The sequence below is a fragment of the Monodon monoceros genome, unplaced genomic scaffold, assembly GCF_005190385.1.
Source record: "Monodon monoceros isolate NGI ecotype Baffin Bay Population unplaced genomic scaffold, NGI_Narwhal_1 Super_Scaffold_1, whole genome shotgun sequence".
Taxonomy (NCBI): Eukaryota; Metazoa; Chordata; class Mammalia; order Artiodactyla; family Monodontidae; genus Monodon; species Monodon monoceros.
Genome location: NW_021703765.1, coordinates 682,812 through 701,314, shown reverse-complemented (window position 1 = coordinate 701,314; position 18,503 = coordinate 682,812). Strand labels below are relative to the sequence as shown.

At 61.2% G+C, this 18,503-nt stretch overlaps 1 protein-coding gene across 4 annotated transcripts in view; it reads left to right on the top strand.

The window, feature by feature from the left end:
* The first annotated feature begins 3,405 nt into the window (after positions 1 to 3,405).
* The window catches only part of NFATC1 (nuclear factor of activated T cells 1), a 103,014-nt gene continuing 87,916 nt past the window's right edge, over positions 3,406 to 18,503 (top strand). For 2 of the 4 annotated variants that reach the window (XM_029232705.1, XM_029232691.1), the window contains exons 1-2: positions 8,125 to 8,483; positions 17,102 to 18,179. In XM_029232705.1, coding sequence (XP_029088538.1) covers positions 8,393 to 8,483; positions 17,102 to 18,179 — 1,169 coding nt within the window. In that variant the 5' untranslated portion in view covers positions 8,125 to 8,392. Of the gene's footprint in view, positions 3,745 to 8,124; positions 8,484 to 17,101; positions 18,180 to 18,503 lie in introns of those variants that run through there. The other 2 variants (XM_029232683.1, XM_029232698.1) reach the window with 2 other exon arrangements.

Genomic DNA, 18,503 nt, shown 5'->3' with positions numbered 1-18,503 from the left:
AAACGCACAGTGTAAACTTCCAAGCCCTAAATCCATGCACCTCTAAGGACACGTCAGACCGAAGCAGGACGTCCGGAGGGGCTGACACAGGTGTGCAGCCCCGTCTTTCTCAACTTCAGCCACGACCTGGAGATGCACTGCCACTGGCTTTTTGAAAACCACCTCAGCTAAGTTTACTTAGAAGTAAATACCCTCTTCACAATTCTGATTTTTAACTTCATGCCAGTCTCCACCCTCTGGCTAGCTGCCCCCGTCCCCAAGCACACCTGCCAGCGCCTCTGTTCAGTCCGTGTGCTTCTTGCTGGCTGCAGGAAGAACGCACACCTGCCCCTTATAGAGGATTCAGATGCCCAAAGTGTTTCCAAATGGGAGAACGTTAAGCTGGCCACTGCCGGGCTCACCACGTGGACCTGGCGAGCACAAAGCATTCACGTGCAACCCGCAGACGTTTGAGGTGATTTTCACCAGCAAGAAGTGGCACCTGGGTGTGCGACTGAGGAACAGGAAGAAAGGGTGGGCCGTGGCCCAGCACCTGCCCAGGAGCCCCTGCCAGTGCAGTGTGTGCATGGAAGCTGCCTCCCTGGAGGCTGGAAAGCCCCAGGCCAGGTGGGCCAGACGGTCCCCAGCGGGGCTCCCAGGGCGGGGGACAGAGCATCCCCTTCAGGGCAGCTCCAGCCAGGCCAGGGCTTCCCAGGTCCTCCTGACCAGGTCCCGGACCGCCCACGTCACTGAGGGTGGCGTCTCCATAGCAGTTGTGCTTAAACACAAAAGCCCGAGCAACTGCAGAGTCTATAGGAAATATTAGGCAGGGTGGATGGATTACCCAAGTGTGCGCCAAGAGAGAGGATTTGGCATCCGAAGCGACTTTGAAAATGGTAAGCTTCTTTGGGTGTATTTGCCCCAATAATCCACAGAAACAACAGTAATCTAAAAATAGTCTTGTTTTCTGTCCTAAGCTCCTTTTAACTTCGTTAGTCATCACCCATCCTTAAAATAAAATCCGTGTAACGTCTCTCCTAGTAGCAGCTATAAACACACTTCGAGAGGAGGCCCGAGGAGCCGGAGAGGCGGAAGGGGAGCGCGGGGGGCCGCGGCCGCGGGGTCGGAGGCCCGTGGTCCCGCGGTGGCCGCAGGACCGGCCCGAGGCGCACACGGGGGCGCGCTGGCCGCCGAGCTGCGCCGCCGCCCCCGGAACTCCCTGCGCCCTGGCGCGCGGCCACCGTGGTCCCGGCAACGGAATTAAACAGAGGGAAACAGACGGGGATTCCGTCACCCGGGCGGGGGAATAAGGGGCGCGTTGAGAGCAGACAGGAAAAGAGCTTTTCTGGATGGAGTGAAAATTATTTATTGGAGGAAGAGGAGGAGGGGCAGTGGCGGCCAACAGCCCCCAGCTCGGCCCCTCTGCAACCCAGGGGCGCCCCCGGCCCCAGGGGGTCCCGCGGGCTCCAGGACCGGGAGACGGTCCCGCGCGCGTGTGAAAGCGCGAGAGGGGCGGACGGGAGGGGGTGAGAGTCAGTCTTTATTTTAATACAACTTTCCACACCCCCCTTCGCCCCCCGCAAGGACTCGGCCCCCTCCTCCTGGCCGGTCCCGGTAGTGGGGCGGGACCTCTCCACGCACACTCTCCTGGCGGAACCCTGGCACTCAGGTCTGGGGACACCAGAACGTACAGCGGCCAGATCATTTTAAAGGGAGGGGCGAGGGAGGGGCGTGGGCGGCCCGACCCTAGCGCCCCCTGGCGGCTTCCGGCTCTGTTGCACGCCCCGGCCCCCCCGCCCCCCGCCCCGCCCCCGCCCCGCGTCCAGCATCCTTGAGGGGTCCCCCCCAGCCTCGTCGTCCTCGCGGGGTCCCTCCAGCCTCGGTGTCCTGGCGACTCCCCCGAGCCTCAGCATCCTCGCGAGGTCCCACTCTTAGGCCTCCAGCCTCCTCGTGGGGTCCCCCACCCCCAGCCCCGGTGTCCACGCGGGGTCCCCCCTCCCTTTGCCTGGGGCACAAGGCGCGTGCCAGGCCGGCTCTCGCGGTGGGAGCAGACCCACAGGTAGTGGCACCCGAAAAGTGTCCTGACACCCACCAGACACCCGAGGGGAGACCTGAGCCGGAAGAAGGGATTTCAGCCCTGTCGGGTCGACGCCGCTGCGATGAACCGATAACCGGCAGCGGTGACGCGGGTATCGCCGCCGCCGGGCACCTTCTTACTGTTTAATATCGCGCCCAAGGGGCAGCGAAACACACAGATGGGGGTCAAATGTCGCACCCCACTTTCCCCAGGTCCCGGGCGTGAAGTCGTTGAGGGTGCCCACCCGCGCGACCTGCAGGCCTCCCGGTCCCCGCGACAGACAAGTCTTTTGCTTTGGGTTTATTTTAAACCACATAGGGTGTCGTGCAATAGATTTATTATTTTTATACACCAGACATTTTAACCGCCCGAACAAACACTCCAGTCCCTTCCCTCCAAGGCCAACACGAAACTACGGTCCCGTTTTGGCCGCTGAGCCGCCAAGGAGGAGAAGCAGCAGGGTCTGAAAGAGGAAAGTGTAAAGTGAAACGGGCCGGTTGGAGAGGTTTCCCCGAGCGCCGGCTCTCGGTTCTCAGACCAGCCCCCGTCGGTTAGAAACCCCGAAGTCGCGCCCGTAAACCGCCCCTGGCCCTCTGGGGCGGGCCGGGTGCCGGCGGCTGGGAGCCCGGGGACGGGCTCGCGATTCTCCAAGACACCCCCTCCCCCCAGCCCGCCATGCAACAGGCAATCTGGGTCGCTCAGATATTTACAGAAGAAAAATGACAATAACTCCACGTCCCGGGACTGCCGTGCAATCTGTTAGTAATTTAGCGGGATGGGAATTTCCTTTCTCGGGCCTGCCAGTGGAAGCGCTTTTCCAAATTTCCACAGCAGGGAAAGCCTGCTATTTTACATAATGACTTCAGCATGCAGGGCCCTCTCGGCACCCGCCTCGTCTCCGGCCCCCCTCCCCGCCCCCTCATTAAAGCAGAGTGTGGCTCTCTCAGGACACCCGCGTGGACCCAGGCGTCCGGGCCGGGCCGTGCGCCGGGTGCGCCCCCGCCCGCCCCCCGTTGCGCCCCGCGGGCCGGTCGAGCGGCTGCCCGGCGCGGGGAGGGGCGGGCGCTCGGCCGCTGGTCCCCCGGGCCCAGCGCTGGCTCGGGCGGGCTGGGGCGTGATGTCACGGCAGGGAGGGGGCGCGGGAGCGGCCGGGCCGGCGGGGAGGCGGGGGAGGTGTTTTCCAGCTTTAAAAAGGCAGCAGGCAGAGCGCGGCCCTGCGTCAGAGCGAGACTCAGAGGCTCCGAACTCGCCGGCACAGTCAGTCACCGCGCCGGGGAGGGCGGCCGGGCGCGGGGACCGGGGCGCGGGCGCACACCTCCGAGCCCCCGCCGCCCGTCAGCCTGCCGGGTTCCCGGGGCCGCCGCAGCCCGGACCCGCCACGCACGCACACGCCCCTCACGACGCTTCTCTGGGGCGCGCGGCGCTGAGCCCGGGCCGGCGCGCGTCCGCCGGGGGAGAGGCGTCCTTCCTCGGGAGACCCGGCCCCGCGCGGCGGCGCAAGACGCCCGCTCCTCCTCCCGCTCCTCCCGCCGCCGCCGCCGCCGCCGCCGCCGCCGCGTGGATGCCAAGTACCAGTTTTCCAGTCCCTTCCAAGTTTCCACTCGGCCCTCCGGCTGCAGTCTGCGGGAGCGGAGAAACTTTGGGGCCCTCTGCGCCCGCCGGCGGCACCATGAAGTCGGCAGAGGAAGGTAAGCCGGAGCGGCCGCAGACCCCCGCCGCGGCCCCCGGGGGGCCCCCGGTCCTGCGCCCTGAGCCCGGCGCCCGTGCGGCCCGCGCCCGTCCGACCCACGCCCGGCGGGGTCCCGGCCCGCGGAGGGGCGAGCAGGCCGGTCCAGGGTCCGCGCGCAGGGAGGGGCGCGGGCGGCCGGGCGCGCGGCGGGCGCGCTGCACAGATTGGGAAGCGGTGTCCCCCTGGTGTTTCCCCAGAGCAGCCCTGATTTCGTGCGCGCCTTCTTGCCAATAGGTGTCTCCTCTTCTCTAGCGCTGAGTGCGCGCACTTGGCCTTCGCTGGTGCAGCCTCGCGGCTGCTCCGGCTATAGAAACTCAGTTCAAATGCAGGCGGCTGGGGGACGGGGCGAGGTTAGGGCCGTCAGAACCACGAAGGAAGGACACTTTGGAAAGCAGCGAGGTTTCTCTGGGAAAGAGGGATGGCCGGTTTCTTCCCCCGTGGGGCAAGGCCCCAGGAAGACCAGCCGTACAGTGAGGTTGCGGGGGGGGGGGAGCGGTGTTCTGCGCCCCTCCACGAGCTCAGTCGGTGGCAGATTCCTTCCAGGCGCTGGGCCCCGCGAACCGCTCCGTGTGGCGCTGCCCCGCCGGTGGCTCGACCCGCAGGACTAAAAGCCATCAAAGGAGCGGTCGGGCACAACCCCTGATTCAAGACAGTTTGCAGCCTTAGAGACTTGAGAGTTCCAACCGTAGATGTTCCAGGACAGTTGGGAAAGAGACCGCCGAGTTTCAAGCTACTTGTTCATAGTCACGAAGATGGCATAAGTGTCTGCCCTGCCCTGAAGGCCGGTGATGGCGAGGCCGCCACTACTGACGGTGCGCTTGCGACCCTCCCGCGTGCGGTCTTAGGTCCACAGTCCCCTCACCCGCACCCTCTCAACACCCTCCCACCCCTGACCAAAGCAGCCCAGAGTTCCCACGGCGTTCCTGAAGGTGTCTGAAGATAGCCTCCGAAAGGGGTGACGAGCATCCTCGTCAGGGACCACGATGGAAGCTGGGAGACACCTTTCCAAACGCCGTATCAACCCTGAAGTACTTTGTCTAAACTATTTTAAGAAAACTGCCTAGCCTGCCAGTGCACGATGAGTGCTCATACTTTGTAGGGCAGACACCCCTGTGGGGAGTACTAGGAAGTAAATGCTGCTGTCTCCCGCACGATCTAATAAATGTGACGGCCCCTCTTGCATTACAACTGCACTTTTCAAAGACTGCCGGCTCGGGAGAACTTCCTTCTCTTTAGCAAACGTGAGCTCAAGACCATACATTCAATATAAGAACATCGGTATGGGGTCAGTGTCTTGATGTCTTATGTTATTTCTACGTATTTTCATCAAGGGAGGAAGATGTATCTCATGTTTCTCACCATTTCATCCCAGTTTAGAATATGTTGAAATGTAAACAGCAGGTAACGTTTACAGGACAAGCTCTTACTGTTAAAAAAGTTTTAAAAGTTGTCGAGATTTTAATTTTACATCCTTGACACTTATTTCAAAGTTTTTTATCACTGCTTTTTAAAAATGTGGGTCTTTCAAAGTTTAGGTTTCTTTACTTCAACAGTCGGTGGTCTGTCTGCGATAGAGAATCTTTTTTCTCTTACAAGAGGAAAAGGCATCTATGGGGGTGGTGGTTATCTTTCAGGTTCCAGCTTAAGAAAATACATTTGAAGGTGTCCCTGCTAAGAGGCAGCACGCCAGGCGTGATGATGCCCTTTGACTAAACAAATATTGGTGTATTTATAAGGACCACAGAATTAGGCTAAACAGAAAGTATGATCTAATCCTTCATATAGCCAGGCACAGGGTGAGAGGCAGGGCCTGCAGGTCCACGCCTGCCGTGCTGAGGCCTTCCCCCGCAGGCCCGACTGGGCTTTAGTTGCCCATGTGAGAATCTCAGCGATTCCCCAGCGCTTCCCTCCAGTTTAGTGAGCATGTGGTCAAAGCTCACTGGGCACTGCTGTTTGGGAAGGCCCTGTGCTCGTTCTTCTGCGTGGGGAACGCAGAGAGATGCAGGCCTCGTAGGTACACCCACCCACCCATCCAGAGGTTGTTCCACACAGAGTGCCCGGGGCTCTCCAGAACGGAACAAAGCCTGCGCTGTTCTCCTGCCACTTAACTTCGCGGCGTTGTTTCCTAATCCAGATTAGAAAAGGCCCTGCTGCTCTGTCACACCCAGGGCTGGAGTTCTGGGCCCGGTGCGCACCGGCAGCCTCTGACAGGAAGCGCCAGCTAAACGTTTCCATCAAGACGGGAGTGTCTGCTGAATTAGCAAATAGCTCCAAACCATTTACAAGACGAATGGCACGGGGGTGCTGGGAAGAGGAGCAGTTAAAACACGGCCACCCTATCCGGTTACCTCGGTGGGGGATCTGCAAGTAGGTGGGGATCAGCTCGGCCTTAGGATAAAGCAGACCCAAGTCCTGACCCCGAGGGGCTCGGGTGCACCCGGAAGGGTAAACCCACTTTCTCCTGGACAGAACAGTTGAGTGAGAAGTTTTAGTCTAAACAGATGGTAGAGGCTGTTGTTTGTGTGTAAATTTTTGGTGGGGGTGAGAAGGTGGCTGAACTTAAAAAGAAAAAAACCCGAAAAGAGAGAAAATGAAATGTTGTGGCTTCTGAACGGAAAACAGAACTTCCATTTGCCTGAAGGTCAGCAAAAAAAGCAAACTAAAACAAAACAGCCCTCCAACATACATCTCAAAGATAGAACTATTATTAGAAGCTAAATCAGGCCAAAGTGAACTATAGTTTATCACTGGAGAAAACCAGCGATTTGGAAAGGGTCATGAGAGGGAAAAGGTTTGGGGGAGGGGTCACGTGATTCCCAGGTTACCTGCTTCCGAAAAAAGCAATCCCCACGGGGCCAGAGGGCCTGCGGGGCAGAGAGCAGGACTCGTTTGATTAGCAGCGGAGGTGCAGAAACGGACACTTGTGCACCCTCCTCCTTTCCCACTCGACTCCCCCCGCGCGGGTCATCCTCAGCCTCTCACACCGCCGTCTTGGCCACCATTCCCTTGCTCTTGCAGATGCTGGTGTCACAGGGTGCCAAGATTCTCGGGCAGTTAGAACAAACACCTGGGAGAAAGTCCTGGGGAGAGGTGGTGCTCAGGCGGGCCTAGCTTCTTATACTGCTGTTGTGCGGACGGGCTGCTCTGTGTCCCGGCCTTGGGTTTCACCCCCTACCCCCCCCGGAGCTCTCCCTCAACCTGGGAAAGTTTTGGAGTCACTCACGGGCGGCTGGCAGGCTACTTGTGCGCACACAGGCGTGTGCACGCGTGTTTCAGGAATCTGAGGGACTAACGTGAACGGGGTCCCAAAAAGGAAGGGGTGCCAGCTGGGCATCAGCCTGCGAGTGGAAGGCCGCGTAAAGCAGCCCGGCCTCAAGGTGCGAAGGAGAGCGCGCTCCCAGCCCCAACCAACCTCCCACCTTCCTCTTTCGGGCTCTGGGGGCTGGAAAACGGTGTTCCCTGTGTTCGTTGCTCTTCCGCAGCGGGTTGGGGAAGAAAGCTGCTGCTTTGAAAGCGAGCCCTGCGGTCCAGGGAATTCTACTCCGGGCCCTGGCTGCGGGGCTTCGGCTGGACGTGCGCGTTGTAGACTCGGCAACAACCGAGACGGGCTGATCCTCGTCCTACGAGGGGCCAGGCAGCTGGGAGGCCCCTCTAGGCACGTTCAGTAGGTTGGTGCGGCGTCAGCAGCAACTCGGGACGCAGGTATTGATCTTCGCGACCCGCTGCCTCCGGGTGCAGCCAGCCGGCACCGCTAGCGGTGCCCGCCTCCCCGGAGTGAGGCTGCAGGCGGGCGGGGGTCCACCGCCGGCTCCCGTCCTCGCCCGTCCCCAGCCCCTGCCCACCCGGCTCCGGCCGCAGGGGCGCTCGGGCGGCGGGGCGGACGGAGGTGGCTGGACCGACCCCGTGTCCCCTCCCCCCAGTCCCCGGCGCACGCGTATCCCCCCGAGTGCGGACCCGGGCGGCACTCGGGGGTCTCGCTCGCGCGGAGAGGCGGACCCCGAGAGCCTCCTGGGGGCCCCGGGCGCGGGTGTGGGCGCCGGGAGCCGGGACACCAGTGAAAGGCGCGCGCTCCAGCTCGCGGGGAGAGTTTATTTAAAACTCGGAAGCCGGCGGCCGGCAAGCTGCTTGTTTATGTAAACCCGGAAACAGCGGGGGGAGGGGCGCGGCGGGGGAGGGCCGGGGGGAGGGGCGCGAGCGGGAGTCACGTTACCCGAGGACGCGCGGCCGAGCGCAGGGCGCAGCAGAGCCCCGGGCGCCTCGACCACAGGTGCCCGCGGCCGGGGCCCCGACCCTGGACCCCGACCGGACCCCCTCCAGGCCCCTAACCCCGACCCCGACCCCAACCTGGCATCCCGACCCCGACCCCGACCCCGGACCCCAGCCTGACTCCAGTCCAGCACCCCGACCCAGGCCTTGACTCCTGACACCGGACCCCGCCCGACTCCAGCCTAGATCCCGACCCCGGACCCCGACCCGGGACCCCAACCAGGTCCCCGACCCCCGACCAGACCCGAACCCCGAATCCGATCCCACCCCTGACCCCCGACCCCGACCCCGGACCCCTGACCTCGGACCCCGACCCTTTGATCTCTGACCCCCGACCCAACATGACGGGGCTGGAGGAGGACCAGGAGTTCGACTTTGATTTCCTCTTCGAGTTTAACCAGAGCGACGAGGGCGCCGCCGCGGCCACCGCAGGTGGGTCCGCGCGGGGCCGGGGCTCAGGGAGGGGGCGCGGGGCCGGGCGGGCCGGATCCGTGGCGGGAGGGGCGGGCCCGGAGGCGCGCCGCGGCTCCCGCCCCTCTGCCCCGGGGCGCCCCCCAGTCTCCCTTCCCCGACCCCCCCCGCGGCGCCAGGGGCGGGGGCAGCGCCCATAGCCTCCCCAGCGGGTCCAGTTGAGGGGCGAGCGGGGTAGCGAGGGAGGCCCCTTTGGAGTAGGCAGATCCCCCGGCCAAGTGTGCTAGGCTAGGGGCCGCAGTCCAGCTGAGCCCTGAGCGCATTCCCGCTGGAGGGGCCTCCTCTTTAGGGCGGGGCGCCGCTCCCGCCAGGGGACAGTGTGCCAGGCCCTGGACTTGGACGTCCCGGCGGGGCGGGGGCCACGAGCTCCCCGAGTCTGCCCGCCCGCTCCCTGTGCCCTCAGCGCTGAAGCCTCCCTTCCCCACCCCCCCACCAGGAAAAGTTCCAATGGAACTAGCCTCCGGTACCTCGGACCACCAAGTTCCCGAGGCCTTGCCTTTCTTTCGTTTTCTCTTCTCGGTCAAAAATAAAGGTTCTACTTAAACAGAAGATAAAGGAACCCTCCAGCCCCCTAGGGTGTGTTCTCTTGGATAAGAGTAAGCCCTTGAATGATCACGCCCCCTTTTACTGGAAGACCCAGTCTGTGCCTAGGGTCGCCCTGCGTGGAGGGAACCGAGAGCCCCCTCCTTGCAGCCTGGCTCTCCCCGACCTGTCTTTCTGCCCCCTGTCGGCCCTCTTTCTGTGTCTGTCTTCAAGATGTTCTCTCTGTCCCTGCCCACGTGGCGGTGAAGTGGTGAAGCTGAGCCCAGCACACTTGGCACTGGCGGGCGCCCGTCTCTGCAATGACTGTATAATATTTTCCGTATCATTCACTGCCCCTCTTTTAAAAGTGCAACGTCCTGCTCGTTTTTGTTTTTGTTTTTTTTCCGGTACGTGGGCCTCTCACTGTTGTGGCCTCTCCCGTTGCGGAGCACAGGCTCCGGACGCGCAGGCTCAGAGACCACGGCTCACGGGCCCAGCCGCTCCGCGGCATGTGGGATCTTCCCGGACCGGGGCACGAACCCGGGTCCCCTGCATCGGCAGGCAGACTCTCGACCACTAGATCTGGGGCCGGAAGTGGAGAAACAGGCCCTGAAGGCCTTCTGCACTTGCTGGGGTTCGGCTGTCTGTGCGCAGGTCCTGGCTGGGCTTCCTGGGTTGTTTCCACCAGAAGACTTTCTCCCTTGGTATCCAACCCCCTTTTCAGTCTATTTAGCAAATATCTTTGATGAGAGGCTTGGTGATGTGTGGACCACACTCCTGACCTCTTCAGGGTGTGAAAGCCAGTCCAGGACAGGGACTGCCATGCTCGTCCTGTGTCCTCAGGGGCTCTGCTGCCCGCTTGGTGCTTGGGAAGCTCCCAGAGTTGGGGAAGGCCTCACGGCCTCCCCCTGTCTCTTTGCATGTCTGCTCCCCCCGACAGCAAGCTGAGTAACACTCTCAAGGTGCGTTTTCAGCCTCACTGCCAAGCATACAGCCCCCACCCCAACCTCCAGGGACCACAGTCCCATTAAAGCCTCCTGCAGGAAGGCCTCTGGGGTGCTGGCAGCTGGGGCCCAGCGTTCACCAGGCTTTGGGGGAAGGGCAGCTGGAGAGAGCTCTGGGCAGAGATGGAAAGGGCTCCTTCCCCTTGTCATGGTGTCAGGAAGAAGTTGATAGAAAACATTCCTTCTTATCTATTTATGTGAGAAACACTCATACTTTTTTCTTTTTTATTAAGACTTTTTGAGAACAGTGTTAGCTTCACGGCAGAACTGGGTGGAAGGTATAGAGATTTCCCCTTCCTCCCACAGGGACGGTCTCCCCCACTATCAACATCCCTACCAGATGGTACCTTTGTTACAGTCGATGAACCTACACTGACACATCATCACCTAAAGTCTGTAGTTTACATAGGGTTCACTCTGGGTGTTGTACATTCTATGGGTTTGGACAGATGTGTAATGACACGTATCCACCATCATGGGGTCATACGGAGTGTTTTCACTGCCGTGAACATCCTCTGTGCTCCCCCTGTATCTCCCTCCCTCCCCCAGCCCCCGGCACCACTGATCTGCTCCCCGGGTCCACAGTTTTGTCTTTTCCAGAATGTCCCGTAGTTGGACACACAGTGCTCAGCCGTTTCATATGGGCTTTTTTCACTTAGCAACACGCGTTTACGTCTCCTGCATGTCTCTTCGTGACTTGCTGGCTCTAGTGCTAAATAATATTCCCTTGTCTGGATGGACCCCGGTTTATTTATCCATTCAACTTACCAAAGGACATCTTGGTTGCTTCTGCGTTTTGGCAATTATGAATAAAGTACTTTCTTCTTGTTCTTATTAGTTACTAACATTATATTGTAACTATTAGTTATTAAGTTCATGATTACATTGTTACATTAAATTCTTCAGCTCTTAATGGGTGACGGGAGTGACTTCACATTATTTCCGGAATGAACCTGGATAGAAATAAATGAATGAATGACTAATTCTGAGATCGATTGTGAAGCGAGCTGACGCAGAGCCTTAGAGATGATACTGAATTCACCAAAAGTGGGCACTTTCTCAAAAGGACACGGCCAGCCCTGACCTTGGGGTCCCTTGTCCCTGTCACGATTTTCTCTGAGTTGAGAGCGGCATCTTCTCACCTGTCACCCTGTCACTCCCGCCACCTCTTGCGCTGGGAAGCGTGGCACCCGGGTGTTCAAGGGACCATGGGTCCTGGGGTTCTTTATTTCCAGAGCGCTCGGCAGGTGCGGATAGACAGTCAGCCACCATTTGTTGGGAGAAAGAAAAGAGAATTTTAAAAATAATCTGCCCTGGGCTGGGCTGGGCAGGGTGTTGCTTGCCCTCCTGGGGCGCTCCCAGCCCCTCTAGGGAGGAGGCTGGGCGGTGGGCTTCCGTCTCTGGGGAGCAGGCAGAGGGCCTCCTGCTTCTCTCTGGGTCTCAGGAAATAGCTGCTCTGCTGTCAGCCGGGCGGCGGGCGTGGCCCTGCTTCCCGCCCGCCTGGGGCTCCTGTTTTCTAAGTTATTTTGGCCGCCGGGCTGGGGACTGTCGCCCTGGCAACTCAGGAGGAAATGGGCCTGGCCTCGGCCTCCTGGCCTCGAGGGCAGGTCCCTCGCGGCCACCTTGACTGTGCAGGATGGCGTTTCACGGCTCACGTGTGAAAGGGGGCATCTTCTGACGACGTGAAGACTTGGGGGCGTTTTTATTCTCAGTTCCCTCCTCAGCGGTGGTGATGGTGATGGCGGGGACGCCCCAGAGGCCCGCGTGTCTGCGCAGGAGGGCGCGGGGCCCGGCACCCAGAGCGCAGGCGGCCCGTTGGCCTCTTAGCACAGGTGCCTGCCCTTGCACCTTCAGCTCAGCGGCCCCAAAGTTCCAGAGATGTTTCCACCAGCGGGCTGCTTTGTCCCAGAGGACGTTTTAATTCTCTGTGATGTTTGTCAGAGGAAGGCCACAGCAACTCATGGCCACGGGGTGTTTTTAATTCCTTAAACGCGGGGCCTGGGAAGGTGAAGACCTAAGGCAGTGAGGCTGGGGCGTCGGAGCCCATCCCCGTCAGGATGCAGGGGGCCCCTGTGAGGACGACTGCTTGTTGCCTCTGGAAGTCATCTCCCTGGCAGGCAGTGGGGTGACCGGTGCCCTCAGAGCTGTGTCTGTCTGTCACCCACGGGCCTGGCTCCTGCCCTGCCCAGTAAACAGCTCCCGACAGAAAGGTCCTGGCGTGGAGCGTCTCTTTTGTTTTGTGTTTTGTTTTGTTTCCACTACCTGCAGAGTATAATCTTGCCGCGAGGGCAGTGCCCACGGCTGGGGAGAGGAGGCCTGGCGGGGCGTTTGGAGGCCTGGCTGCCGGGCTGCTTCCAGTTCTATTTCTAGCTTCGTGTCCTACGGCTCAACCCCAGCAAATGCTGAAGGGGGTGTTCCGTACAATGAAAAACAAAGTCGCCATGACGGGCTTCCTCTCAGGGTCTGTGACGGACGGGGGACGCGGGCAGGGGCAAGGTGGCTCCCCCTGTCTCTGGTGAGACGGCCGCCGTGTGAGGGGCGAGGGCGCAGCCAGCAGTGCGCTCTGCGTCCCCGTTGAGGCCCCGGATGGCGCTGGGCAGGGGTCTGAGCACTCGGGCACCTGCTGAGATGCAGTCGGCCATGGTGGAAGGACACGGATCGACTTTTTTGGTGGTTGTGCAGAGATGATGCGTTTGTGTGGTTCTGAAATACACGAGCTTTCAGAATGAGAGGAAATACTTCCGCCAGCTCTGGCCTGTTGAACGAGCTGAGGATGGAGCTCGCAGTGGGCGCTGGACCCGCTGGGAGCCGATGCGCGGTCCGCGGGCTCCAGGCACCCCTACTCCCCACGCTGGCGTCCGTCTCTGCGCCTGCCCCCGCCGGGGACCTGGCGGCGGCGGCATGGCTTCAGAGATGAGCCGCGCTTTCATGGACGTCCACTATATCAAGCCGTCTCGAACAAGCTCTCCCCAGCATTTGCTTAGACGCCTGCGCTGTACGTTGCTGAATCTCCTGGGCAGGCAGCCGGGCTCTGGAGGCAGCAGCGGAAGCTGGGAGCAACGGGTGCGGAGCTCCCCAGTGGCCGCCGATGTGACAGACATCAGCGTGAGCATCTCGGCTGTCAGGAAAGTCACTGGAAATGTTTTCATTCCAGGTAAACGTAATCCCTTTGAATAGTTAAAGAATTCAGATTTGAATTACGGTTTAGGTAGGAAATTGAGTGGAAGCTGGGAGGGATGAGGGGAGGGGAGAGATGCCCCCCCTCAACCCCGGCAGGAAGGCAGGCCCTGGGCAGGCCGGGACCTACCTGTACACGTTTTGTCCGAAAAGGGAGAACTTCCATCACCAGACTGTGGCTGAGCTCAGAATCAAGTTCAGGCGCTTAAGGCTTTTGCTATGTAATTCATTTAATTAAGGAAAACACGCTTAGGTGGTCTTTTTTGTGTTTTAATAAAGGCTTATAAAGGCTTACGTTTTTCTCTTCCTCGTTGCATCGCGCTTATTGACAGACTTTGGTTAAATAAAGGCCCCCCTTCGGAATGCCCTGGGAGTCAGCGGACCCCCTGTTCCCCATCTCCCTCGGGGGGCCGGGGGCAGGGGCGGGCACGCTCTCAGATCCCCGCCATGACTCGGGCTCGGGACCACGAATGTGGCTGAGTCCCGTGGGCAGGTGGTGGGGAGGCCCCAAGCTGATTGCTAGGATTTTTTTGAATTCTTGGAATTACCTTCCTGCCAGCAAATGGTAGATCAGTGGTGGGATCAGCTGTATCCTTTAAAATAAATGACAGATTTGCATAATATTCTCTAGCTGGGCGGGAAGTATGGGATCTGTCCACTAAACCCCCTGCAAGGCCCCCCAAGGCCTCCGGGTGCTGGGGAAGGGGCCTGGCAGGCCCGTTGAGGGTGTGTGCAGACCCGGGCCTGGGCTCTGTGCACAGTTTGTATGCTTGCCATCGTGTCCCGCCTGGGCTTCCCTCCTGGAGTCGTGACTTGTCTTTAAAATGAAGTCCGTTCTTCGTCGAATGCCGGATGGCCTGTGCACTTCACGTGGAGGAAAGGGCTCAAAGCACACGGTGACCACAGAAGCGAGGGTGCAGGCCTGGGGCACCTTCACTGCTCCCAGGAGCGGCCGGGTCTGGGGCCCTCTTTCAGCTGGGGGGGGGCTGGCGCGTTGTCCCCTTGCGGACAGAACGTCAGGGAGGCACGGGGCTCGTGCTGCATCATAGCTGCTGCCCGGGGCTCTTTGTCCGCAGGAGCTGGGATGGGCCTCCTCCGTGGGCCGGGGAAGGCGCGCGTCCAGGCTGGTTCAGGCCGGCGAGTACCCTCTGGTGTCAGGGTGCAGGCAGAGGCGGGGCCCATGTGTTGGGCTGCGGGCCTGCGGGGGAGCCAGGGCGGGCGGGGTGAAGACCCCACTTGCTGAGGTGGAGCTGGAGAGCCGGTTATGAGAAGCCGCCTGAGAAATGCCAGAAATGCTGGTTCCGATGCTTTAGCTCACATGGCGCCTGGATGGTGGGGGGCGGAGGGTGGGGCAGCGAGCCAGGGTCTCTGTAACTCACACTTGACCTTGGAACACGTCAAACGTAATACAGCTACTTGCTGAAGTGTCGTTACTGGAATTCCTGCCCTGGACGTATGGAATACGATTGGTTCATGTTCTGCTTACTGACCACGCAGCCCTCATCACAGTCACACAACAACAGGTGGTGCTGGACACTCCAGCCCGTCCAGCCTGCTTTTGGTCGACATCTGACTTACCTGAAGCCACACAGGTACTGGGAACGGTTTTTTGTTTCTCAAACTGGCAGTTCTGGTTAGAATGGTTTGGAAAGTGTTGGGCCAGCGGTGAAGGGAGACCCTCTTAGTGGGAGGTCTGTGGATGTGGCTGTAGTGTCCGTGTAATGTACCACCGCGCTGTGGCCTGAAGGGGACCTTGGTTCTGCCCGGCGCATCGGCCAGGTGCCTCTGGGAAGAAACACACAGCAGCATTTAGGCTCCCACGGTAACTGAGAGAAGACTGATTCCGTGTTGACACCACTGCCGCCCCTGATGGGTCCTGCCCTCGCAGAGACCCCGGGGCCTCCTGTGGGATCCGCACCCGCCCTCTGCCGGGGTCCCTCTGGACAGCACTGGCCCGGCCTCCTCTGCGTCCAGGGCCTCCGCTCACCCAGGCACAGGGTGGGGCTGAGGCAGGGGTGTCCGCACCTGTCCCGAGGGGTCACCGCGTGGCGGGCGGGGCCTCAGCGGCCTGGCCTGCAGCCCCCGTGCCCCCTCCTTCTGAGCAGTCTTGACTGTCTCCTCTGGACATGCCTTTCCAGGCTTATTAACCTTCTGTGTGATTTTTGCGAAGACTGTCCTCCGATTTTTAACATTCTAGTACGGTTTTTGTGCTAAATGTGTCCGTGGGCCTGCGAGGGTGTTGGTGTGAGCGGGGGACCCGGCAGTTGAGGGGAGCTTCGCCCGGCAGCCCCAGGTGGGTCGGGCGCTGGCGTCGGGGTCCGGCCCCTGGTCGCGCCACCCGTCCTTCCCTCTCGGGCTGAGGGGGTGACGAGGCTTGCAGGGGGCATATCCGCGGACCCGCCTAGCCCCCCTCCGCCCAGGCGCCGCCTCCCACTCAGAGCTTCTGGTTCCGTCCGCTGCAGTTTCGCTTCTCTCCTCCTCACGGCTCAGTCTCTCCCTGGGGCCGTTTGCAATCTGGACGACACTGATGCTTTCTCCCTAGAAGCCAGCCCGGCCTTGACCCCGGGGCCTGTGTTCCCTCTGGGCCACTCTGCTGGGGAGCGGTAGAGAGCAGCGTTTTATGGGGCAGGGGGTTCAGAGTGTAAAAGCCAGAGCTTCTCGATAGCAAAGACGTAAGGGTCTGGGTTACCAGAGGGAGGTTGTATGCTCCTTCTGAAATAAGCCATAATGGAAATAGATATCCCCCTACTGGGGGAGCTGGACCCACTTCTGTTAATAAATCCGATGGGATGTGAACCTGTACTTTGAGGCCCTTGATTCTCTGGGGTCCGCCCAGGTGGGTTTCTGAAGCCCAGCGGAAGGGCGGCACTGTCATTGGATGAAGCGTCTCCAGGCTGGTGCGCTTGGCCCGGGAGGTGGTGTAGGGTTTCCACGAGCAGCTCCATTATTCAGAGACCTTGGGAGCCTCAGCTCTAGGCACACGATAATGAGGTACCCACATGTTACAAAGGGTCTGTTCAAATTGGAAATCCAGACGTGTGGCTTTGCTGCTAAAAATCACTAATTACACTAGTAGTGACTTTTTTAAAACATATTTTACCGAGGCTATAATCAATATATGATGATTTAATATACGGCAGTACCTCAATATCGTCTGCTTCGTTTTTCCTGTAAAAGAAGGATTCTTAGGCCACGAGCCACCATCAGAAGGTACACGAGAGATCCCGGAACCGATGTGTTCGTCCAAAACCCTTGGGGTGTTTTCTCTGTCGCTGGCGATGAGTCTATCACAGCGTCTTTAAACGTCCAGGCCCCCGTGTCTAAAACCCGCCCGCCCGTCTCTTGGTTGGACAGATGGAGCACCGTTGTGGACCAGGCACAGGCCTGGGCCCTGGAGGCAGGGGTGGACCAGGGTAGACCTGGGCGGGCCCGACGCTGCCCTCAGAGGCATGGGTTCTGCTGGTGCAGGACGTGATGGGGGAGATGGTGAACGTGAGGAGAAGAAAGAAAGTGGGGGAGGGTGACACGCCTGTTGGGCTGGGGGCTGCGACTGGGGTAGGGCAGGTGGGGGATGTGATTTTTGAGAAAAAGCAGAAAAAAGTAAGGGGACCGGCACTGCGGCTCTGCGGGAAGGATGTTTGCGCAGAGGGAAGCCCCGGTGGGCGCGTGTCCAAGTGAGAGGGCGGTGGCTGGAGTGGAGAAAGGAGGGGCCCGGGAGGGGCGCAGGGACCCAGGGCTGGAGCAGCAGTAGCGAGCCCATCTCGGAGGCCAGGCCTGTGGGGTGAGGGGTGAGGCCGGTCCCGGATCGCGGGGTCCCTGAGCGCGTGGGTGGCGGTTCCGTGGCCAGCGCCTCACCTGTCTCCCCCTCCCTTCCAGAGCACTACAGTTACGTCACCTCCGGCATCGGCTCTGGCCTGCCCCTCTCCTCCGCCCACCCCTCGCTGCCAGCCCCGTGCCACGGCCTGCAGACCTCGGCCCCGGGCGTCTCCACCGCAGGCTACGGGGCCGCCCTGGACGGCGGGCCCTCGAGCTACTTCCTCTCCTCCGGCGGAGTCAGGCCCAACGGGGCCCCAGCCCTGGAGAGCCCTCGCATCGAGATCACCTCCTACCTGGGGCTGCACCACGGCAACGGCCAGTTCTTCCATGACGCGGACGCGGAAGACGTCCTTCCCAGCTCCAAGCGGTCCCCGTCCACGGCCACTCTGAACCTGCCCAGCCTGGAGGCCTACCGCGACCCCTCGTGCCTGAGCCCGGCCAGCAGCCTGTCGTCCCGCAGCTGCAACTCCGAGGCCTCGTCCTACGAGTCCAGCTTCTCGTACCCGTACGCGTCCCCGCAGACGTCCCCGTGGCAGTCCCCCTGCGTGTCCCCCAAGACCACAGACCCCGAGGAGGGCTTCCCCCGTGGCCTGGGGGCCTGCGGCCTGCTCGGGTCCCCGAGGCACTCGCCCTCCACGTCGCCGCGCACCAGCGTCACTGAGGAGAGCTGGCTGGGGGCCTGCACGTCCAGGCCCTCGTCCCCCTGCAACAAGCGGAAGCACGGCCTCAACGGCCGGCAGCTGCCCTGCTCCCCCCACCCCTCGCCCACGCCGTCCCCGCAAGGGTCGCCACGGGCCAGCGCCGCCGACGCCGCCTGGCTGGGCAACACCACGCAGTACGCCGGCTCGGCCATCGTGGCCGCCATCAACGCCCTGAGCACTGACGGCAGCCTGGACCTGGGCGACGGCGTCCCCGTCAAGGCCCGCAGGACCGCCCTGGACCACTCGCCCTCAGTGGCGCTCAAGGTGGAGCCAGCCGGGGAGGACCTGGGGGCCACGCCGCCCACGTCTGATTTCCCACCTGAGGAGTTCCCATCCTTCCAGCACATCCGCAAGGGCGCCTTCTGCGACCAGTACCTGTCGGTGCCGCAGCACCTGTACCCGTGGGCCCGGCCGAGGTCCCCAACGTCCTACACCAGGTAAGCGGGTCCAGGCGGGCGTGGGCCGCGGCAGCGGGTTCCCAAGGCCCGGGTGCCAGCAGGGCTGGTTCCGTCCGAGGCTCAGGGAGGATCTCCCGCTCTCCAGCGCCGCGTCTGCTGCTGTCCTGGCGTCCCTCTGCCTTCACACCCCTCGGCCTTCTCCCGGCCTGTGTCTGTGTCCGAATCTCCCTCTGTTGGGACCTAGTCGTGTTGGTCGAGGGACCACCCCGAAGACCTCACCTTCACGAATTCTCTCCTTTTTAAAGGCCTGTCTCCAGGTGAGGTCATATCCGAGGTGCTAGAGGGGGGAGCGGGGTCAGACCT